The sequence below is a fragment of the Coturnix japonica genome, chromosome Z, assembly GCF_054131305.1.
Source record: "Coturnix japonica strain WE chromosome Z, WE-NBRP24, whole genome shotgun sequence".
In the NCBI taxonomy this organism is placed as follows: domain Eukaryota; kingdom Metazoa; phylum Chordata; class Aves; order Galliformes; family Phasianidae; genus Coturnix; species Coturnix japonica.
In genome coordinates this window covers 51165034-51182346 of record NC_140702.1, presented here as the reverse complement: position 1 = coordinate 51182346, position 17313 = coordinate 51165034, and the positions used below count along the sequence as shown (strand labels likewise).

At 40.9% G+C, this 17313-nt stretch overlaps 2 protein-coding genes across 18 annotated transcripts in view; one reads left to right on the top strand and one right to left on the bottom strand.

Moving 5' to 3' along the window:
- Positions 1-1827, top strand: part of POC5 (POC5 centriolar protein) — a 20736-nt gene extending 18909 nt beyond the window's left edge. For all 13 annotated transcript variants that reach the window (XM_085528181.1, XM_015848824.3, XM_015848826.3 and 10 more), the window contains one exon: positions 1402-1827. In XM_085528181.1, coding sequence (XP_085384307.1) covers positions 1402-1551 — 150 coding nt within the window. In that variant the 3' untranslated portion in view covers positions 1552-1827. The remainder of the gene's footprint in view (positions 1-1401) is intronic.
- On the bottom strand, positions 1735-17313 carry ANKDD1B (ankyrin repeat and death domain containing 1B). 5 transcript variants are annotated; one of them, XM_015848827.3, is made up of 15 exons: positions 17054-17313; positions 13862-13965; positions 12078-12176; positions 9959-10057; positions 9762-9866; positions 9175-9273; positions 8636-8734; positions 7614-7712; positions 6606-6704; positions 5768-5866; positions 4878-4976; positions 4182-4277; positions 3402-3600; positions 3004-3135; positions 1735-2779 (listed from the first exon to the last, which is right to left on the bottom strand). In XM_015848827.3, exons 1-15 carry the CDS (start codon positions 17175-17177, stop codon positions 2721-2723), a joined length of 1611 nt encoding a protein of 536 aa, XP_015704313.2. In that variant the 5' UTR covers positions 17178-17313; the 3' UTR covers positions 1735-2720. The 5 variants fall into 5 exon arrangements, with proteins under 5 accessions (XP_015704313.2, XP_032297221.2, XP_085384308.1 ...); XM_032441330.2 differs by lacking the exon at positions 17054-17313 and adding an exon at positions 14067-14200; XM_085528182.1 differs by lacking the exon at positions 12078-12176 and having other exon boundaries at positions 17054-17295.

Here is a 17313-nt window from a genome sequence, read left to right as displayed (position 1 = left end):
TGAGCATAGCAAATTATTGGAGAAAAAAACAGAATCTTTGTCAAGAGGCAACAAAGTTCATCTGGCCTGTTTCTTGTATATTTTTATTTCCTCCCACTGATCTGAAGAAATACTGAGACAAGTGCATTAATAGGGTGTGAAAGCAATGTAAAATGTGACTGTAACAGTAGCCCAGATCACCTAATCTGTCACTACACGTTTAGACCAATCTGAGCAAAAAGGGGCTTTAACTTCTAAAGAATTCAGAGTCTGTGACTAGTGTCACTACTGTACCAAAACCTGCCTTTTAAAAACACAATCACAAAATCGCAGGATGGTTGAGGTTGGAAGGTGCCCCTGGAAGACACCTGGTCCAACCTTGCTTGGTCAGGGACATCTGGAACAGGTTACCCGGGCCTCTGTCATGGTGGCTTTTGAAGATCTCCAAAGAGGAGAGTCTGCAAGTTCTGAGGGCAGCCGGTGCCAGTGTTCTGTCACTGATACAGCACAGAAGAGCTGCCTGATGCTCAGATGGAGCATCTTCTGTTCCACTTTGTGCCCACTGCTTCTTGTTCTGGCACTGGGTGCTTGAAAAGAGCCTGGCTCCATCTTCTCTGCATTCTTCCTTCAGGTATTTATGAACATTCATGAGATCCCCCCTCAGCCTCCTTTTCTCTGGGCTGAGACTCACATTTTCTTTAATCTTCCTTTTATCATTGAGAGAAGCTCTTCTTGTTGCCTTTCTTGTCTATGGACAGATTTAATTCCATCTGTGCCTTAGCTTTCCTAGGTTGATCTCTGGCTGCTCAGACAATGTCTCTGTATTTCCAGACATTCCCAGAAATAAATGAGGTAAAGAGTATCTACCTTATACTCTTCCTGCAAATAAAAGTCTAAGTGCAGATCAGTCAGATTCAAGTATTTCTCTTGTTGATCTGACAAAGAGCCTTATATATGCAACCTTGATTGCATATATAAGCTGTATGTATTTACTATATATTGCAGTAAGAAGTCTCATTTGAGGGAAGAAGTTCTTAAGTAAATTCAAACTTCTTCCTTTCGGAAACCACTTTCTCATAGCAAATGCTGTACTTAAAGGAGTATTGGTGTGATTACATTAGAACTACAAAGGAATATTCTGAACAGCCTTGAAAAACAAAAACTCTTGAAATGAGATTGTGCAGATCAAGATGATATAGTTCAGGGCACATGATGGTTAACTGGGTGTTTAGTACTTTTCTAAGTACTTGTACTGTTCTAAGTATATAAGGAAGGAAAAAAAAATAGTTATCCCATTGTTTTTTTGATGTGTAGTTCAGTTTCTATTAGGAATCTTTAAACTACTGTTCACTTACGGTTACTTGAATGGAGTTGGGTTGTTTTGCATTCTTTAAAGACCTGTGGTGTCTGATTACTTTTCAGCAAACCATATCCCAAGCCACTGCAGCTAAATATCCTCGAACTGTGTTCCTTGCTTCCAGTTCTGCCACTTCAAGACCTGCAGGACAAGTCGGGCGAATGCTTCAGAGCCAAACTCACACCAGCATTCAGTCAATAAAAGTTGTTGACTGAGTAAATACCTTCCACTGGTGGAGGTTTTTATAAAGATATGTAATTTAAACCCGGTCTTTTCAAAGCTTGACATAGTGAGACCTAACGTGTGTATCATGTTTTTAGCCCTTTTAACAAAAGAAGTGTTTGCAGAAAGAATCTGGAGGGGAAAATGACCTTGAAAATGTTATTCTACCTCCTATCTGAAAACTTGATAATTAAGATAAACACTTTATTTAAATAAACAATCTTTTGCACATTTTCAAATAAAGTATAAAATACGCTATTTGTCCAAAATGTTGTTTACTTCCAGTATAAATGTTAGTGTATTTATTTTCAAGTACAAATCACATTTATTACCTATGCTTTTACTAAACGTAGTTGGCATAGTTAAACAAAGAATGGCAGATAGCAGGGCAGTGGCCTTCACAACCAGGATATGATGTGTGTCTGCTTAGACACCTGGAGTCTATCAGACTGTTAGGTGTTTTCATCTTTACAAGTAAGCTGCAGAATATTGCAAAGGTTGATGCATATCTGACAGAATGTAAGAGTTTGTGCTTTAACTGAGGTCCATAACGCTAGAACCTGGGGTTTTCCAGTCTCCATCTTCAGTATAGTTCTGCAGCCTTGTCGAAATGGGTTGAACTTAGGCATATGTTCAAATGGGTTGAACTTAGGCATAAGACTAATGCAAACACCACCAAATATAGTTAAAGACATATACAAGAAATCTGTAGGAAAACTGTAATCCTAGCAAGACTATAAAAGCCTGAATTCCAAATGAGGTGAGGTGCCGACCTATTTTGGGAAGCGTTGATTTGTACACACCATTTTCACTTATTAAATTTACTTCAGCAAGAGAAAGTCTCATTTACATTTTGGGTCAACCACAAGACAGCTTTAGCAGGGAGTTCTGATGAGGAATTACTACAGCAACGCTAAGGCAGATGCAGAAATTGTAGTGTGGCTCTTGCTTGACAGTATGGTCATAAGTTACCATCTAGCCATCCATTTTAGATCGCTGTATAGCAAAGGATAACCAGTATTTCAAGAGAGCAAGTTCTTCTTGGTTGGATAAAGCCATGCAGCTTCAAAATACGTTTTCATTCCAGAGAAGATGTTTGTACATGAAAGTCTCTCCATCTGGCATGTAATTCCATCACACACGCCATGTTGTATCAATGAACTCACGAAATTTCACATTTTCTGGACTCTGTGTCTGTGCTGCTTTCGGTTCTGATCTTCTCTGCAAAGAAAGATGACAAAACGTTTGCTTGACGTGCTCGGATTTTACAGCCAGCACTAATGTGAGTGAAGGAATGGCTGTCACATTTTGAAGGTGTTTGTAGGAGAAAGGAAGGAAGCAAAGTGTGTGTGTTTCTCTTCCTTCAGAAAACCTGTCTTGCTTAACCTCTCTTCCTTGACCAATCCCAGCGCAGGCACTTCTGTAAATGCCACAAAACAACTTACCAGCTAAATGCTGAAATCCTGCTTCCACCAAGTCTTTGAATATAAGCTTGACAGGATTCTGACAGGACAGCAAAGCGCCGTGTAACCAGATGAGCAGCATCCTGTGTCCGTGTTCTTTATAACTCTTCTTCCCTGTGGAATACACAAATCATTTCCCTGTTGGACATGCTGGAAAAGTGCTGTTTTGTGCTTTTATCTTTTACAGTTCCAAGAGGCTTTTAAAATCCCTGTCCAGAAGCAAAAGGATAACCGAGACAGAAAGGTTAAGATTAATAAGGAAATAAACTGTTATCCTGAGGCTTAATAAATAAATCCAACATGAATACATCTTAAAATAGGCACATGCTTTAACATCGTTGGTATAACTTGAGTCTATCCATCCCACTCGTTGCTGTTACCTGTCCACTGTTCCTCAATAGCTTTAATCTGCTCATCTGTGAACTTCCAGAACAGGGCCAGCATTTTCCATTCCTGGGGTTTTAAGTGATTATAAGCCAGATTCCACAGGGAGGAACGGAGCTGCTTGGTCTGTGCGCTGTGATCTTGTTTGAAGGACAAATCAGAGTCTGACCAGCCATCACTGTGACCTGGATGTGCCTAACAACGACAGCAAATAACGGCATATTTTGTGATGAGAGAACAAGAGAGCCTTTCACACAGTCCTGTGTGTGACATTGTGTTTTTTAACCAGTGCTTTGTCACAGCTGACCAGGCAGCTCAGTGTATTATAAATACTGCAGGCAGCATTTGAGACAACTTGGGGACTTTAACTGGTATTATATTAAAACTCAAACACCTCATCTTTGCAAAGATGCCGAGTGCAGAGTAAATTTAAAAACTGAGACAGCCTGAGGTCATTATAAACCCTGTCCTCCCTTCCCTACGTTGCCTGCCCCTTTCCCGTTCCCTTTCCTTTCAGCAATTAACACAGGAGGAACAGAAGAGGGAGCTCCCACCGAGCGCTTCCCAGTAAATGGAAGGCAGGTGCCTGAGCTCCACTCATCGGCTGCAGATTCTGCAGCCAGATGCTGGTGGCCTACTTTGAATTTGGGTCAGAATGTTTTCCACCCTTTTTCTCTGTGTGTAAAGTATGACACAGGAAAATGAACTGGATGGCCTTTAAGATCCCTGTCAATCCCAGCCATTCTATGATTCTGTGTTTCCATGATGTCTCTTACCTGTTTCATGGCATAATATCTTTCTGCTTTAATGATCATATCTACAATGAGGGCATAATTGCTCCTTGAAGCCACGGCAAGTGCAGTTTTTCCATGCTGAAAGCAGAGAGAGTGAATCCAGGATCTCATATATACAAGGATAGACCAGAAGAAACAAGTGATCTGTGTTGACAGCACCCCGTTCTTTCTGTGCTTGTATCCCATACTGGAGGACTGTTCAGTCCTTCTGAGCCCACCTCAGCTATCAACACTTAGATGGGCAGCTCAATGGCTTTCCACATTTCCCTCCATAATCAGCCCTCTTCAGTGGGCCTGCACCAAGTGGAGACATCCCCAGCTTCACATCAGGCTACCAAAAAACAAACAGGTGACGTTGTGTTCATAAAGCTTTGCTCCAGGACAGTTTTGTGCATGGAAATTTAAGCAGCTAAACAACTAAAAACCTACATTTTTGTCAGTGTCGTACTTCCATCATATCTGAACTCAAAAGTAACTTCTCTGCTAAGCTGTTCCAGATCCCTGCAAGCTGCAGGTAAGGCAGTATAAAATGTGAGCTTCCTTTGTAAGAGTGAACATGTGGCTGCTCTCATTCCATGAAGGATGACTGGAAACACGTGCTTCCTGTGTTTCTGGGAAGGAGGTCATAAAACAAAATAAAGCCACGTAACCCACGCGTGCATGAGGATGGTACTCTACCCTGTCCGTGATCTTGAGGTCACAACCCGCCTTCAGCAGCATTTCCACCATCTCCACATTGCCAAGATCAGCAGCCAGATGTAGGGGAGTTTCCTGCCTCTGCAATTAATAACACCAAATAAATACAATAAGCCAAACTCCACATGGAAGAAAAAAATGCACATAATCTGAATCTACAGTAGATTCACAACAAGAAAAGGCCCAGACTGGAAAATACCAAAAAGAATGAAAATAAGATTTTGGGGTTCAATGTTACATGCAAGTGCCAACCCCCATATTATCCTCTCAAGTAACCTCTCCCAGCTGAGATTCATGTGAAGACAACTGGACATCAATGATTTTCAAGCAAACATGGCACTGCAGTCCATGACAGGGCTTCTTTCTTAACCTGCCCCACCACACTCTGGTGATTTGGAGTGAAAGGTAGAACAGGAGTCCACCTGCTGAATAAGGGGTCCAATAATCCTTTAAGCATAATAAAACACTAACAAAACTAAACAAAAAAAACCTATAAAATAAAGGCAAAGCCCTTATATAGACAGTAAAGCTATATGAACATTCAGCTTCCAGTCTAATCTTCAGGTCTGCAATCGAGGTTTTGTAGTTGTAGTCTTCATGCAGCTACGTTCACCCAAATCAAACCTGTTTATTTATCCTTCCATGGAAAGCCATGAGGAAAGCAAGGGTATGTGCCCTGGAGAGCTCAGCAGCCCAGTGATCTGTTTCCTGCTCACAAAGAAATGTCCTGCTCTTCACTGTTTGCACTGACAGGGAAGTATTCCAGATGCCTACAGTGCAGTAGCAAATAAGATTGTGCCTGTGACTAACAATATGTACCCACACAGTCACCACTCAGCAGTGAAGTAGCTCCAAATCCCCATTTTCCTTACGTGATTTAAGAAGTTTATATCATGATTCGCTTCCAAGAGTTTTCTCACTATCAGCAGATGATTATTGATGACTGCTAAATGGAGAGGGGAATTCTTCTGCTGCAAAGGGAAAACAAGAGGTTGTTATACTCAGGTGCATTTGTTACAGGTTCATTCAAAGAAGAAAGATATTCCCATTGGAATTGCCCCTGCTCTGTTCCTTCAGAGATGGAATAATTCTGAGTTGGGTATACAGCTGCCAGAACCTACTTTCCAGAAATAAACTCTTGTACCGTAGTGCTGCCATAGTTATTCTTCATAATAACCTGAGGAAGAAATTAAGTTCTTGTATTTGGGTAATTATTCATGCAAATAACCGGGGCACTGTTCCAACACCAGTCACAATTCAACCGTTAGATTGGCAAGATCACTCTTCTTGTTGAGCCTGTGACTCATCAGTTTCTCATTAAATACAGCTAAAAACTAATTCCACACCAGTGCCAGCAACCAGCTCATTAGTATCTGTATAAACCACAACCATTTCTTTAGGGCTATAGAGAAATAAATAAAGCTCTCACGCAGAGCTGCACAGGAAATATTTACAAAACCCAGGTTACAGTTCTATGAGTTGTTTTGGCTTCAGAAAGCCAACAAAGCAACCAGCACAAAAGCAGGCTGATATTTACAGTAAATCATTACAAAGGCATGATACAACATGCAAGCAATAGTGGTAGATATGTCACAAAGTCCAAGTCCTGCATGTGTGATAAAGATAACAAAGGAACCACTCAGCCTCATTCAAGGAAAGACAGGGGACGGGGATGCTGAACACCAGCATCAAACATTGTCATACACTCACCTCAGGTTTAGGGACCAGATTAATGTTCTTATCAATAAGAAAAGTGACCAAGGATTGATGTCCATTCTGAATGGCAGCTTGCAATGCGTTGCTGTTGTTCTGAAAGAAATGTTATAGATAGCAAAAATTCACATTTCTGTTGCTGGCAAAAAAGATAAGATCCTGCAGACAGAAAGACAGAATAGTGTTTCACTCACGTTTGTGTTACTATATACCTCTTTCCTCCCAAAATAAAACACTTCCATTTGAAGTGAAGAAATCAATCAGTAACAGCAACATATTTTAATGAATACTGAAGGAACTTCCCGTTGTCAGTGCAATGCAACAAACATGCTGGGAAAGGAAGAAGCAGTACCCCATGGTCCCTTTCACTCTATTGACAAGCATTTAATTCAGCATCCTCAGCTTTGCTGAGGGACAGACTACAACACATCTCCCAGTCTGTCCTTTAACAAGCAGCTGCAGTCACATAAACACATTTAAAATCATTATTTAATTAAAGGGGAAAAAAAAAAAACACAAAAAGACCCAAAAAACCATAGAAAATGTTTCCAATATGTTCCCTTAATTCCAATTTAACAAGCAAACTCTCTGGTGGAATCACAACATCCCTGCAAACTTTTGCAAGGCAAGATGAAAACATTTAACACATCCAAGTCCAGAAACCAGATGTGGGAAGGAAAAGATTTGTCATCAGTTCATGAATATAAGCTGCCAAAAACGAGGCTTTTTAGTTATCCAGCTTGCTTAGATTTCCTAGACACATGTTTTACTATTGAGTTGATAATAAATAAAAAAGCCTTAAAACATTATTCTATCTAGTCTTCTAAACAAGTTCTTTTCAATTAACATAATCTCCATCCCCAACTTCATTGTAGCTTTTACCATTCCCTAAAAAATAATCAAAGCAAAGAAACTGCCAATACACACAGAAGAGAGAAGATAAAGCCCTCCCCACATCCCGGGCTGAGCCGACAGCAGTGTGATGAAGGCACTCTGCATACATACGTGAGTTACGACATCGATGTCACTCCCTGCTTCCAGGAGGAGTCTGGCACATTTTTCGTTGCCTCCTTCAACAGACAAATAAAATGGAGTTTCTCCATTCTAGATCAACAGAGAAAAAAATGTCTATTCCAGTTTATGCCAAGTGATTATAAAGACTATAACGTTATGAAACTAAACAGATTATCTCGATCAGTCAACCACCTCAATAGAAAAGGGAAGATGGCCACAAGAGAATAGAATCTGAGTGCTCCAAAACTAATACCTCAATAAAATAGTAACACATGAACAACTGAGATGGATGACAATTAAGCCTGTATATGCAGACAAATTGTACAATACAAATAACTATTTCCAGAGAACATTACAACTTCAGGCACAGAAACGATGCTGGGAAGCAATTGCTGCCACTCAACACCAGTCAACAGCACCATCACAGCACCATAAGTGCTAGTTTACATCAGTCCAGTGCCATGTCTTCCAGCAGGCAAGTCACTCACTCCATTAGCCATGGCCAAGCAGCACAAGGTTTGAGTGCAGAAGAAACACCTTTATTAGGCAAATCTTGGAACCATAAGAGCTTCACATTTTAAAAGGATTTCTGTGCCTCAGCCCTGCATAGATAGAAAAGAAGTGGAGAGGAGAGGAGAAAAGGTAGCTGGATAAAAGAAAGCCACTGTGCCCATCAGCATTTTAGCCTTTTGCTGAGGAGTGGGTATCTTTTACTCCTGGCCTATTTCCTTCTACTAATAGACAGGGCACACAGAAAAAAAATAAATAAAAATGAGAGAAACTCATTATATGAGGAACAGAGGACAGAGCAAGAGACATGGAAGGTGTGAGTAGAGCCGAATCTAATGGAGCAGAGCCAATGAAACAGGATACAGACACACCGGGAAAGCAGCAGAACTCATGAAGTCCATTCATTGGAAGAACTACACCTTTAAAATGTTAATTTTAATTGCTTGGTGTTTTGTTTTTCCCGAAGCTCTAACTTTACCTCATTTGGTAATTTATGTCCTCACCTGATTGAGGTCATTTATTTCATCCCAGTGTTGGAGCAGAATCTCTACGGCTTCACTGTGGCCATTTTTAGCTGCCAGATGTAGGGCTGTGTTCCCCTCCTTGAAATTAAAATGTCAAAGGAGATGCTTTAAAACACAGAATAAACTGAAAGTATTAAGAACAGCATGCACTTAAACACAGAGCTGTTTGTCCTTCTGCTTCTCTGCTACTTATAAGAGGGAGGTGGGAGTCCCACATCATGTTACAAGAGCCAGGCTAATCTGAAGGGAGTCTTTCCTCATGCATGCAGTTGTGACCTTTATGGTCTAGGTCTAACTACAGTGTATTACCAGCAAAAAGAAGGGAAAGATACCCAGCAACAAGGCCAGGAGTTCCAGTTTCCTTCCTTAATTACTGACAAACCATCAACCCTGTGTAGTTGTCGGTCCAACATATATCACTGCCGGCACCATGGCACAACTTGTTCGCATTGCTTTGCTGTGTAGTTAACTGTATTAAAACAAAGTAATATCCCACAAGCAAATAAAGAAACCATTACCTTATCCTTTTCGGTCGTAAACAGATTTAGAGCTACCAGGTTATTTATCATGTCAGCATGGCCTCTTTCTGCTGCCAAAAGAAATGGCTTTCTGCCTTTCTAGAAAACAATTTGGAAAGGAACACATTGTTATGGAAAAGAAAAATAGCCTTCTCAACTTAACAGATACATGGCATATATATGTGCGTATTACTCTCCATAAACATTTATGCGTCACAGGAAAGCAGGTATATACAAGAAACATTTATATATCAGAGGTATATACAAGAAAAGGGAAGATTCTTTTAAAAAGGGAAATTCTGTGGTGTAAAATAAAAAATACCTCTTTCATATTCTGAAGAAAATATTTGCAGTCTGATTGGACATGGTAACAAATGAGGTGCAAAATGGGCTCAAAATATTCTGAATTACTCACCCTATTAAATTATTCATCGGCATCTTTTGTTAGAAGCAGGCACTAATGACTTATCTCTATGGCTTAACACACTCAATCTGAACTCTGTAAACACAGCTATATGGCTATATAGATCGGTTTGCCCACAAGTTTCCTCGTGACATTAAAGAAGAGAGAAAAGCACATACTGTACCCCATCGGGCTTGTTCAAGTCAGTCAGATGAAGATCTTGGAGAAAATAATCAATGACTTTAACACTGTTGTTCTGTGCTGCAAAGTGCAGCGCATTCATTCCTTCCTGAAAAACCACAAGCAACAACCTAAGTGCAGGCCTGATCATTTCCCACCATCAGCATTATTAGAGTTGGTAAAAACCTGTCATCAACACACCTCATTCTTTGCTCTTTGATCAGCACCAGCTTTAACTAATTTCCTCATTATATCGAGATTTCCAGTCCAAGCTGCAAGATGGATCACTGTCAGACCATGCTTTTAAAAAAATAAATAAAGAAAAAGAAGTTAAAAAGGCAGAAATTACCAAACAAAATCCCTTCTGTCAAATTTATTTTAATCTTCTTGATTAATACAGCGTATGGGTTGGTTTTGCTCCACAGGCTCCAGCAGATCAGCACTGTCACCTGACAGTGTGATTGGAATTCACCTCACTTAAATTACCCTAAAAGTTCAGGCTTTTTCTCTTCTTGGCAGAAGATCTGGCATCTCCAGTGAAGGAAGACACTTGAAATCTAACTTAGAAGCACCCGAATCTAAGAAATAGAGGAATCTAAAGGCAGCAAAAGGGAGCGAGCAATTCTTTCACAGCTCTTCTCCCACTTTCTCTCCTGGAAATGAGGAATCAGTAGGTTGACTTCTGTCTGTAATCCAAGCCTTAATCCATAAGAGCCTTACAGGAGGTCTATCAAGATCCTGTAGAACATCAGAGGCATCATACCTACCCTTTATCGTCTATGTAAATGCAACATAGAAATACATTAAGTCATCTAAGAGGATTATAGAAAAAAAAATGTTGCAACCATGAATTGCTTTGGCTGGACACGCTTGTGTATTTAATTGGAATTGAACCTGTCCAGGGATGTTAAGGGCAACAAAAAGGTTTTCCACAAATACCTCAATGACAGAAGGAAGACTGGGGAACTGGGAGTTTTGTTGAGTCAAGTGGGAGACAGAGGACAGTGAAAAGGCTGAATGGCTTCTTTGCTTCAGCCTGCACTAGCAAGACTGGCCTTCAGCAATTCCAGGTCAGAAGCCAGGCTGAGTACATGAAACATGTACCCCTGTGGAGGAGAATGCTGATAAAGCCACTACTCTGTGTTTTCTGTCAGCTTACTTCTTGTATTAAGAATGTGTACAGTCCTGCCTTAATATAAAAAGAAGTCAGAAACTAACATGGAACTGAAGTATGTTCACCCTTATGTGTACCCACTACAATATCAAATTGGTTTCCAAAGAGTAGACGAACCTCTGTCAAATAAAATACACATTGTCTTAATAATTAAGCTCTGTGAGCTAATTATGATGGAGCATTTCTAATGCTGATTGAACAAATATCATTAGCAACACCTAAAAACTAAACCCAGCCAGTAACCAAACTGCAGTCTTTCATTAGAGTGAGATTCTGAGTGTTTAAGAGAACTTCAGCACAGAGTGAGGATCCGTATTTCAAAGCTGGCTTCAATGCATCCTACCAAGGCCTATGATTACACTTGGAAGCATCAACAATCATAGGAGAGAGTCACTGCAAAACAGTTTTCCACAAAGCAGCAGAGCCTTAATTCTGTATGTGAGTGTTCACTGGCTGGGCAGCACAAGAACCTGAGCTACTAGAGCAGACAGACAGCAGGTGGCTTAACTGCTCATCAGAACAAGCACCGAAACCAGATGCTGGCACAGCCTCTCACATCTTGTTTGCATTCCAACCCAGAGTAACACAGAAACTTTCTCCCTCCTGCCCACTCCTCCAGCCTGGAATGTTTCTTTCTCACAGTGTAAACACTGCAGCATATGGAGGCTAAGGAGAAACAGGCAAGCAGGGAAAGTAAAAGGTGAGTGACTCATCTGATTTCATTGCTCAGGATGAAATAGATAGATAGGTAAGTAAATAACTGAAGAAATAAGTTCTCTGGAAATGATTACAGTTCACTGGAAAACTCCTACTTTGCGTAGTCCGATTATTAATAACATGTCATACATTTGATTTTAAAGTCTGAATCAGATCCTGCACTGTGAATCCCCACTGGGCCCAAGGAAAAGCTGAACCATACCCTGCTCAGCTCCTCAAGTCCTGGAGGCTGCAGAACAGCTCTGCATTAAGCTGCTCACTCACAAAGCAGTGGAGGAAGGGAATGCACACAGTCATTCTCTGGAATCCCACTGAAACCCGGAACTAATGTTTGTTTTCAGAGTTTGTTTTGATATACAATTGGCTTTTATGTTAATCGCATACAAGTGTGATTGAATACGAAGCTGCCACAGAGACAGGGGAACTCACCTGATCTGCCATATCAACTCTGGCTTTGTGATGGAGCAGAAAATCCACTGCAGAGGTATGACTTCTTGCAACAGCAAAATGCAGCGCAGTGCGCTTCAGCTGCAATAAGCAAAGCTTTGGCTATCAGATCCATAATGTACGTAAATGTCAGGAGTTCTGAATTATTTGATTGTAAATAATTATCGTGGTTAGCATATGTATACATTTGAATAGTAAGCGCCGGCAGCCTGGTCTGCATCATTATTTTTGTTCCTTTGGAGATCATTTACATATTGATCATTATAAAAATTCATAATAGAGAACCAGAACAGTTCATTCACTGAAGTTAAACTGCATATGGCAACACAACCCCTTCTCTGAAATGCACTGAGAGTGGGGCAAAGTCATCACATGCTGCCCAGAGGAGATGCATGCAGTGCCTGAAACATCTTTATTACACCATTCAATATGAAAAGCTGAGGTCTATTATCTAGACAATTAGCGTACAATTATCTCCGCTTTTCATATTCCCTTTACTCTGCATGCCTGCAGCACAAGACAGGATTCCTCCCTCTCTCAATATTGAGTGACCTTCACAGAATGAGACATTACTGATGCAAATGAAGCCTCCCTCCTTGCAAACAGTGAGTGATTTTTAACAGGTGAATCAGCGCAGGGTTTATCAGAAACAAATTTTCATTACAGTAGCTGACAGTGTGAACTTAAAATGGGCTGGTTAAAATGAATTAAACCACAGTGGAAAGAATTTCCCTTTAATTACAGGGGCCGTAATTGGGTTTAACGTAATTCACTTAGAGTTTCCATATGTGACTTAAACAATTAATTTTAAAAGTCAGTTTGGATTTGCAGATCAGCTGTTTCATTTTATTGCTCTTCACCCACAGCTTCACAAGTTAAAGACAAACAGGTGGGATTTGTGCCAGGAAAAGCTTCTTACACAGAAATAGTTTTATCAGCAGAACTCGGCTTTTGGCAGACTCACTTATTTGGCTTGGAAGCACAGCCAGTGGAAAAAAATCAACATAAATGCAAGAGCTGTTTTGGCAGCACAAGCTGAGTCCCCACCAGGAGCATCAGTCAATGCACAACAGCCAAGCAGCTCCGCTAGTAAATCTTGTACTATAGAGTTAAGGACAAGAGTAAAGATTCAGAGTACTGGACTGGAACAGTATTTAGTTCAATTTCCTGACTTCTGGAAAGCAAAAAGTTGTGGCTGGGTTCCACAGTCACCTGCTATGTATTTATAGAAGTATGTAATGGATGGGAACACTGTAGTTCTTCTGGAGAAGCTTACCCTGAGGAAGTAATGACCTCCAATGCATAGCTCTACTTTTGACACTGTGAATGTCGTGTCCTTAGGTTCTGTCAGTGTAAGAAATGCATTTTTGTCTATTTAATCTGGACTCTGATCTCACACAGAAGCTGTGGCAGAATGCTTCTGTGGCTCTGCGTGCACTGAGCAATAACGCTTCATACCACCATCTGAAGTCTGCGCTGTTAGCAGCACAAATTCACTCTCAAAGTGACTGTGGGGTTAAGCCTTCCCACTCTGAAAGATGCAGAACTCAAAGAATTAACTATAGAGGAAGACAGTCCCTATTAGAGCAGTGACCGCCCTTCAGAAGCCCTTAAACTAAAAAACCTGAGAGTTACGTGGTATGAAACTCTTCAGCCCATCCAGGACATGTGGAACACTACTTAACCACATCTCATTCAGCACCAGCACACGGAGCTTAGACCACGCAACCCCCACAGGCATCACATTTCTGACACGCTGTACTCACAGGATCCACCGCATTTATATTAAGGTTCTTCTTAAACAGCTTTTCCATGGTTTCCAAATTGTTCATTTTAGCTGCGTGCTGAAATTCTCTCTCATCTGGCAGTACTGTGGAAATGCATGGCACATGAAAATAAAATAATAAATATATATGTATATATATAATATATATAGCCATACCCAATTTAAGGGACATATATTATTCTTACCTTCTGGTACTTGTCCTGGTTTCACACCCTCTATGAATCACTTTTTTCTCATCATAGAAGCATTTCAGGACTGCACTTTTTCCCCTCTAGAGACACCTGGCTGATGTTTCTCGTCTCAGCTTTTAAGTGAGAACAGAAGTGGGCTTTTCACATCACAGACTGTTATTATTCACTCTGCTCACAGGAACAAGAGGTTCATTTGTGAAGTTCCTGCCATCTAAATGGGTCTCAAGACCTTTTATAAGCCCAACAGTGAACAGGATGAGATGCAGCACTTAGGTCCTGTTCTAGGAAAAGTCACTATTCTACAACAAAACATACCACCAAAATACATAAAGATGTGTAGTGATGACACAACAATATGCCTCAGCTGGGAACAAGTGGTTTAGAGGACCCCCAAAAAAAAGAGGAGGTGAAAAAGAAGGTTGAATTTGAACCCAAAATTTGGACACAGTGAGGAATTTACTATTAAGCCGAGATCTGGCTTTAATGCCTTAGTGCAAAATATGAACATCTGTTTGGTTGGCTGAAGTAGATGCAGGATACATTTGGATTGCTGTAACAAAACATTTAATGTTTAGTTGGAAAATAAAATCCCAGAGTCTGAGAACCAGTTAAGCTAATTTAGAGGCAAGAATATTTCTCCACCAGCATGTTTCTGCCTTAAATTTTAGTTCAGTACTTGGGAGAAATGAAGGTATCAAATGCACTGAGATATTCTTAATTTAGTAGCATATCGCACTCAAGAAGTTCATCACCTGGATGTTTTCTGCCTAGAATATTCTGGGCTGAAAGCTGGAAGGCCACTTGTCTAATGGTAGCAATAAAGAGAGTGGCATCCTCTGCTGAACCAGAAGCTGCAGCAGAAATTTGTTCCTCAGGGCTCTCTCGTCTAGATTTATTAACATCTAATGAGATATAGCTTGTGGCTGTATGACTGGAGAAAATGGAAAAATACCACAGAAAATTGGTATGGCATTCACTTAATTGAATCCTACACATTATCTACAATTACAATCTCAGTGGAGTAACCACAGCGGAATGGACCAAAATGCTAGAAATTAAACTGGATGGTTTAATTAAACTCTTTCCAGCTTCCCTATGATATGACATTACACGAGCATCTCGTGCCACAGAAGCATCCTCCCAGATTCTCTTGTAATCACAGATTTCCTTTTACAAAATAAGAAAGCACTCACAAATGAAAATGTACCATTGGACTGGAATAGTTAAATAGTAATGTTTCTATAGGCCTTCGCAATAGATTTCAAGGCAGATTTTGTTGGTTGCAGGATATCTACTTCAAAGCAAGCATGGAAACAGAACTTTGGGCACCAGATGACTGCAGTTAGTTTGGCCGTATTCATTCCCATTGGTTGCTGGTGAACACTTCAATGAAGATATAAGACATGTAGATGCAGAGATGAGCACTGTTACATTCCAGGGCCTTCAAGAATGATCCTAGCAGTTTACTGCCTTCAAGAAACTAGAAAAAGCAGTGCTTTGTTAATGCACTGGTGCAGCAAGACAAGCTTTGTTTTAGCTCTGATAAAGGATCAATGACTGACTCCCCCTCTCCTGTTTGGAAGTCATGAACTGGATGCACATCTTTAAAATGAGACTTTTTGTTTGCTCAGGACACGATGTTTCTTAACAGCCCCCCTCTCTTAATACATCTTAATCTGGGACTTAAGAACAGCAGCAATTTAGGTGCATTACTATGCTCGCTTTATGCACAGTCTTCTACTGCTTTTGCAAAATGATTTATTTTCATGCATGAAATTACAAGAGCAGAGAGCTGTCAGACCATAGATTTAAGGAAGCTTTCTTCTTAAGCTGAGATCCAGAATTTCACAGTCCTTGCATTATTACCCTCAATTGATTTTCAAGCACCCGCAGCAATCTGCCACCCTTTTGCAGCCTTCAGTCTATTCTGGAGGGGTCATTTTCCTTGGCTTCTTCCAAGCAGTTTGACTGAATGCCCTAGAGTTTTCATTAAAGTAGTTGTGTTTTATTGTCACATTTTCTTCTGAACTAACCAAAAATACTAATTTTGTCAGCTGATTTCCTTCACAGGCACTCCTGTCTGCACACAACGCATATCAGGACTGAGTGCAGTTGTAATGTTATTGCAGTTTAATGCGCTGAATGTCCCACTCTGTCTCCTCTTTTAAAAGGATAAGGAAGTAAAAAGATGCAGAAATTATTGGTCAGAAAACAGGAAGTCCCCCTTACAGAAAAGTGAGATTTTGAAATGCTTTCAATTTGAATTTCTTCACATTCAAGTCGTATTCCACTGTAAGGGGTTCTGTTCTGTTTAAGTAGACGCTTTTATGTTATTATAAGCAAAATGGCTAACATAGAGGTTTTGCAGCACCACAAGTGTTTTGATAAAACAATCCTATTTCAGTTTCAAAGAAGTCACGAGCAGAACACTTACTGCATCCAATGGTGATATTTCATTCACTGCTTATCTTCATCTACCCTTATTGCAAGACTGGAAACAGGAAGCGTGGCCCAGAGCAGATTTCAGTGATTATCACATTGAAATCACAGGACATGGTCACAGTGGGGCTTAATAATTACTGTTCAGTCTCCACAAATAACCCGTTTTCACTATCTGCAGCCCACGCCATAGCTGACTGTTCTGTAACAGACCAGTTTGCGATCTCAACTCTGCCATCAGGGTGAGTCACACCCCTGTGTGCAATGAGACCAGAACTTCCTCCCAGTGCTGTGTGTCCCCCTCCAGCACAGAAGTGTGACTCGGTTGTGAAACTTTCCATGTGCTCAAGCATGTGGCTAAACCCAGCGAGCCCATTCAGACAAGGTCAGGAGCGCATTTACAGCACGGTGCCAGGCAGGCCAGACTCTTGGAAGATGTTTGCAACAAACCCCAGATCTTGATCTCACATCTACAGCTTCACATTTCCCTATGGGATACGCTGACTGAAAGCTAGACCTGACATTAGTCCCCACACACTCACAGCTGTTGTGGTTGGCTGCTGCATCTCCACGCGTTGTGTCCTCCCTGACACGAAGAAGGTGGCTCAGCCCCTTCATTGCGGCTGTCAGCTCCTCTTCCTCCCCACCTGCAGGAAGGGGCCCCATGCAGCCGTGCAGAGGGAGGTGCCTTTGGTTTGCCTCGGGTGTGTTTCCTTGCGGCACTGAAAAACCGGTTCCCAGGGACTGAAGTTGACTTATACACACCCAGCCAGGCCATGGGCTCCACTGCTGCCTGCAGCAA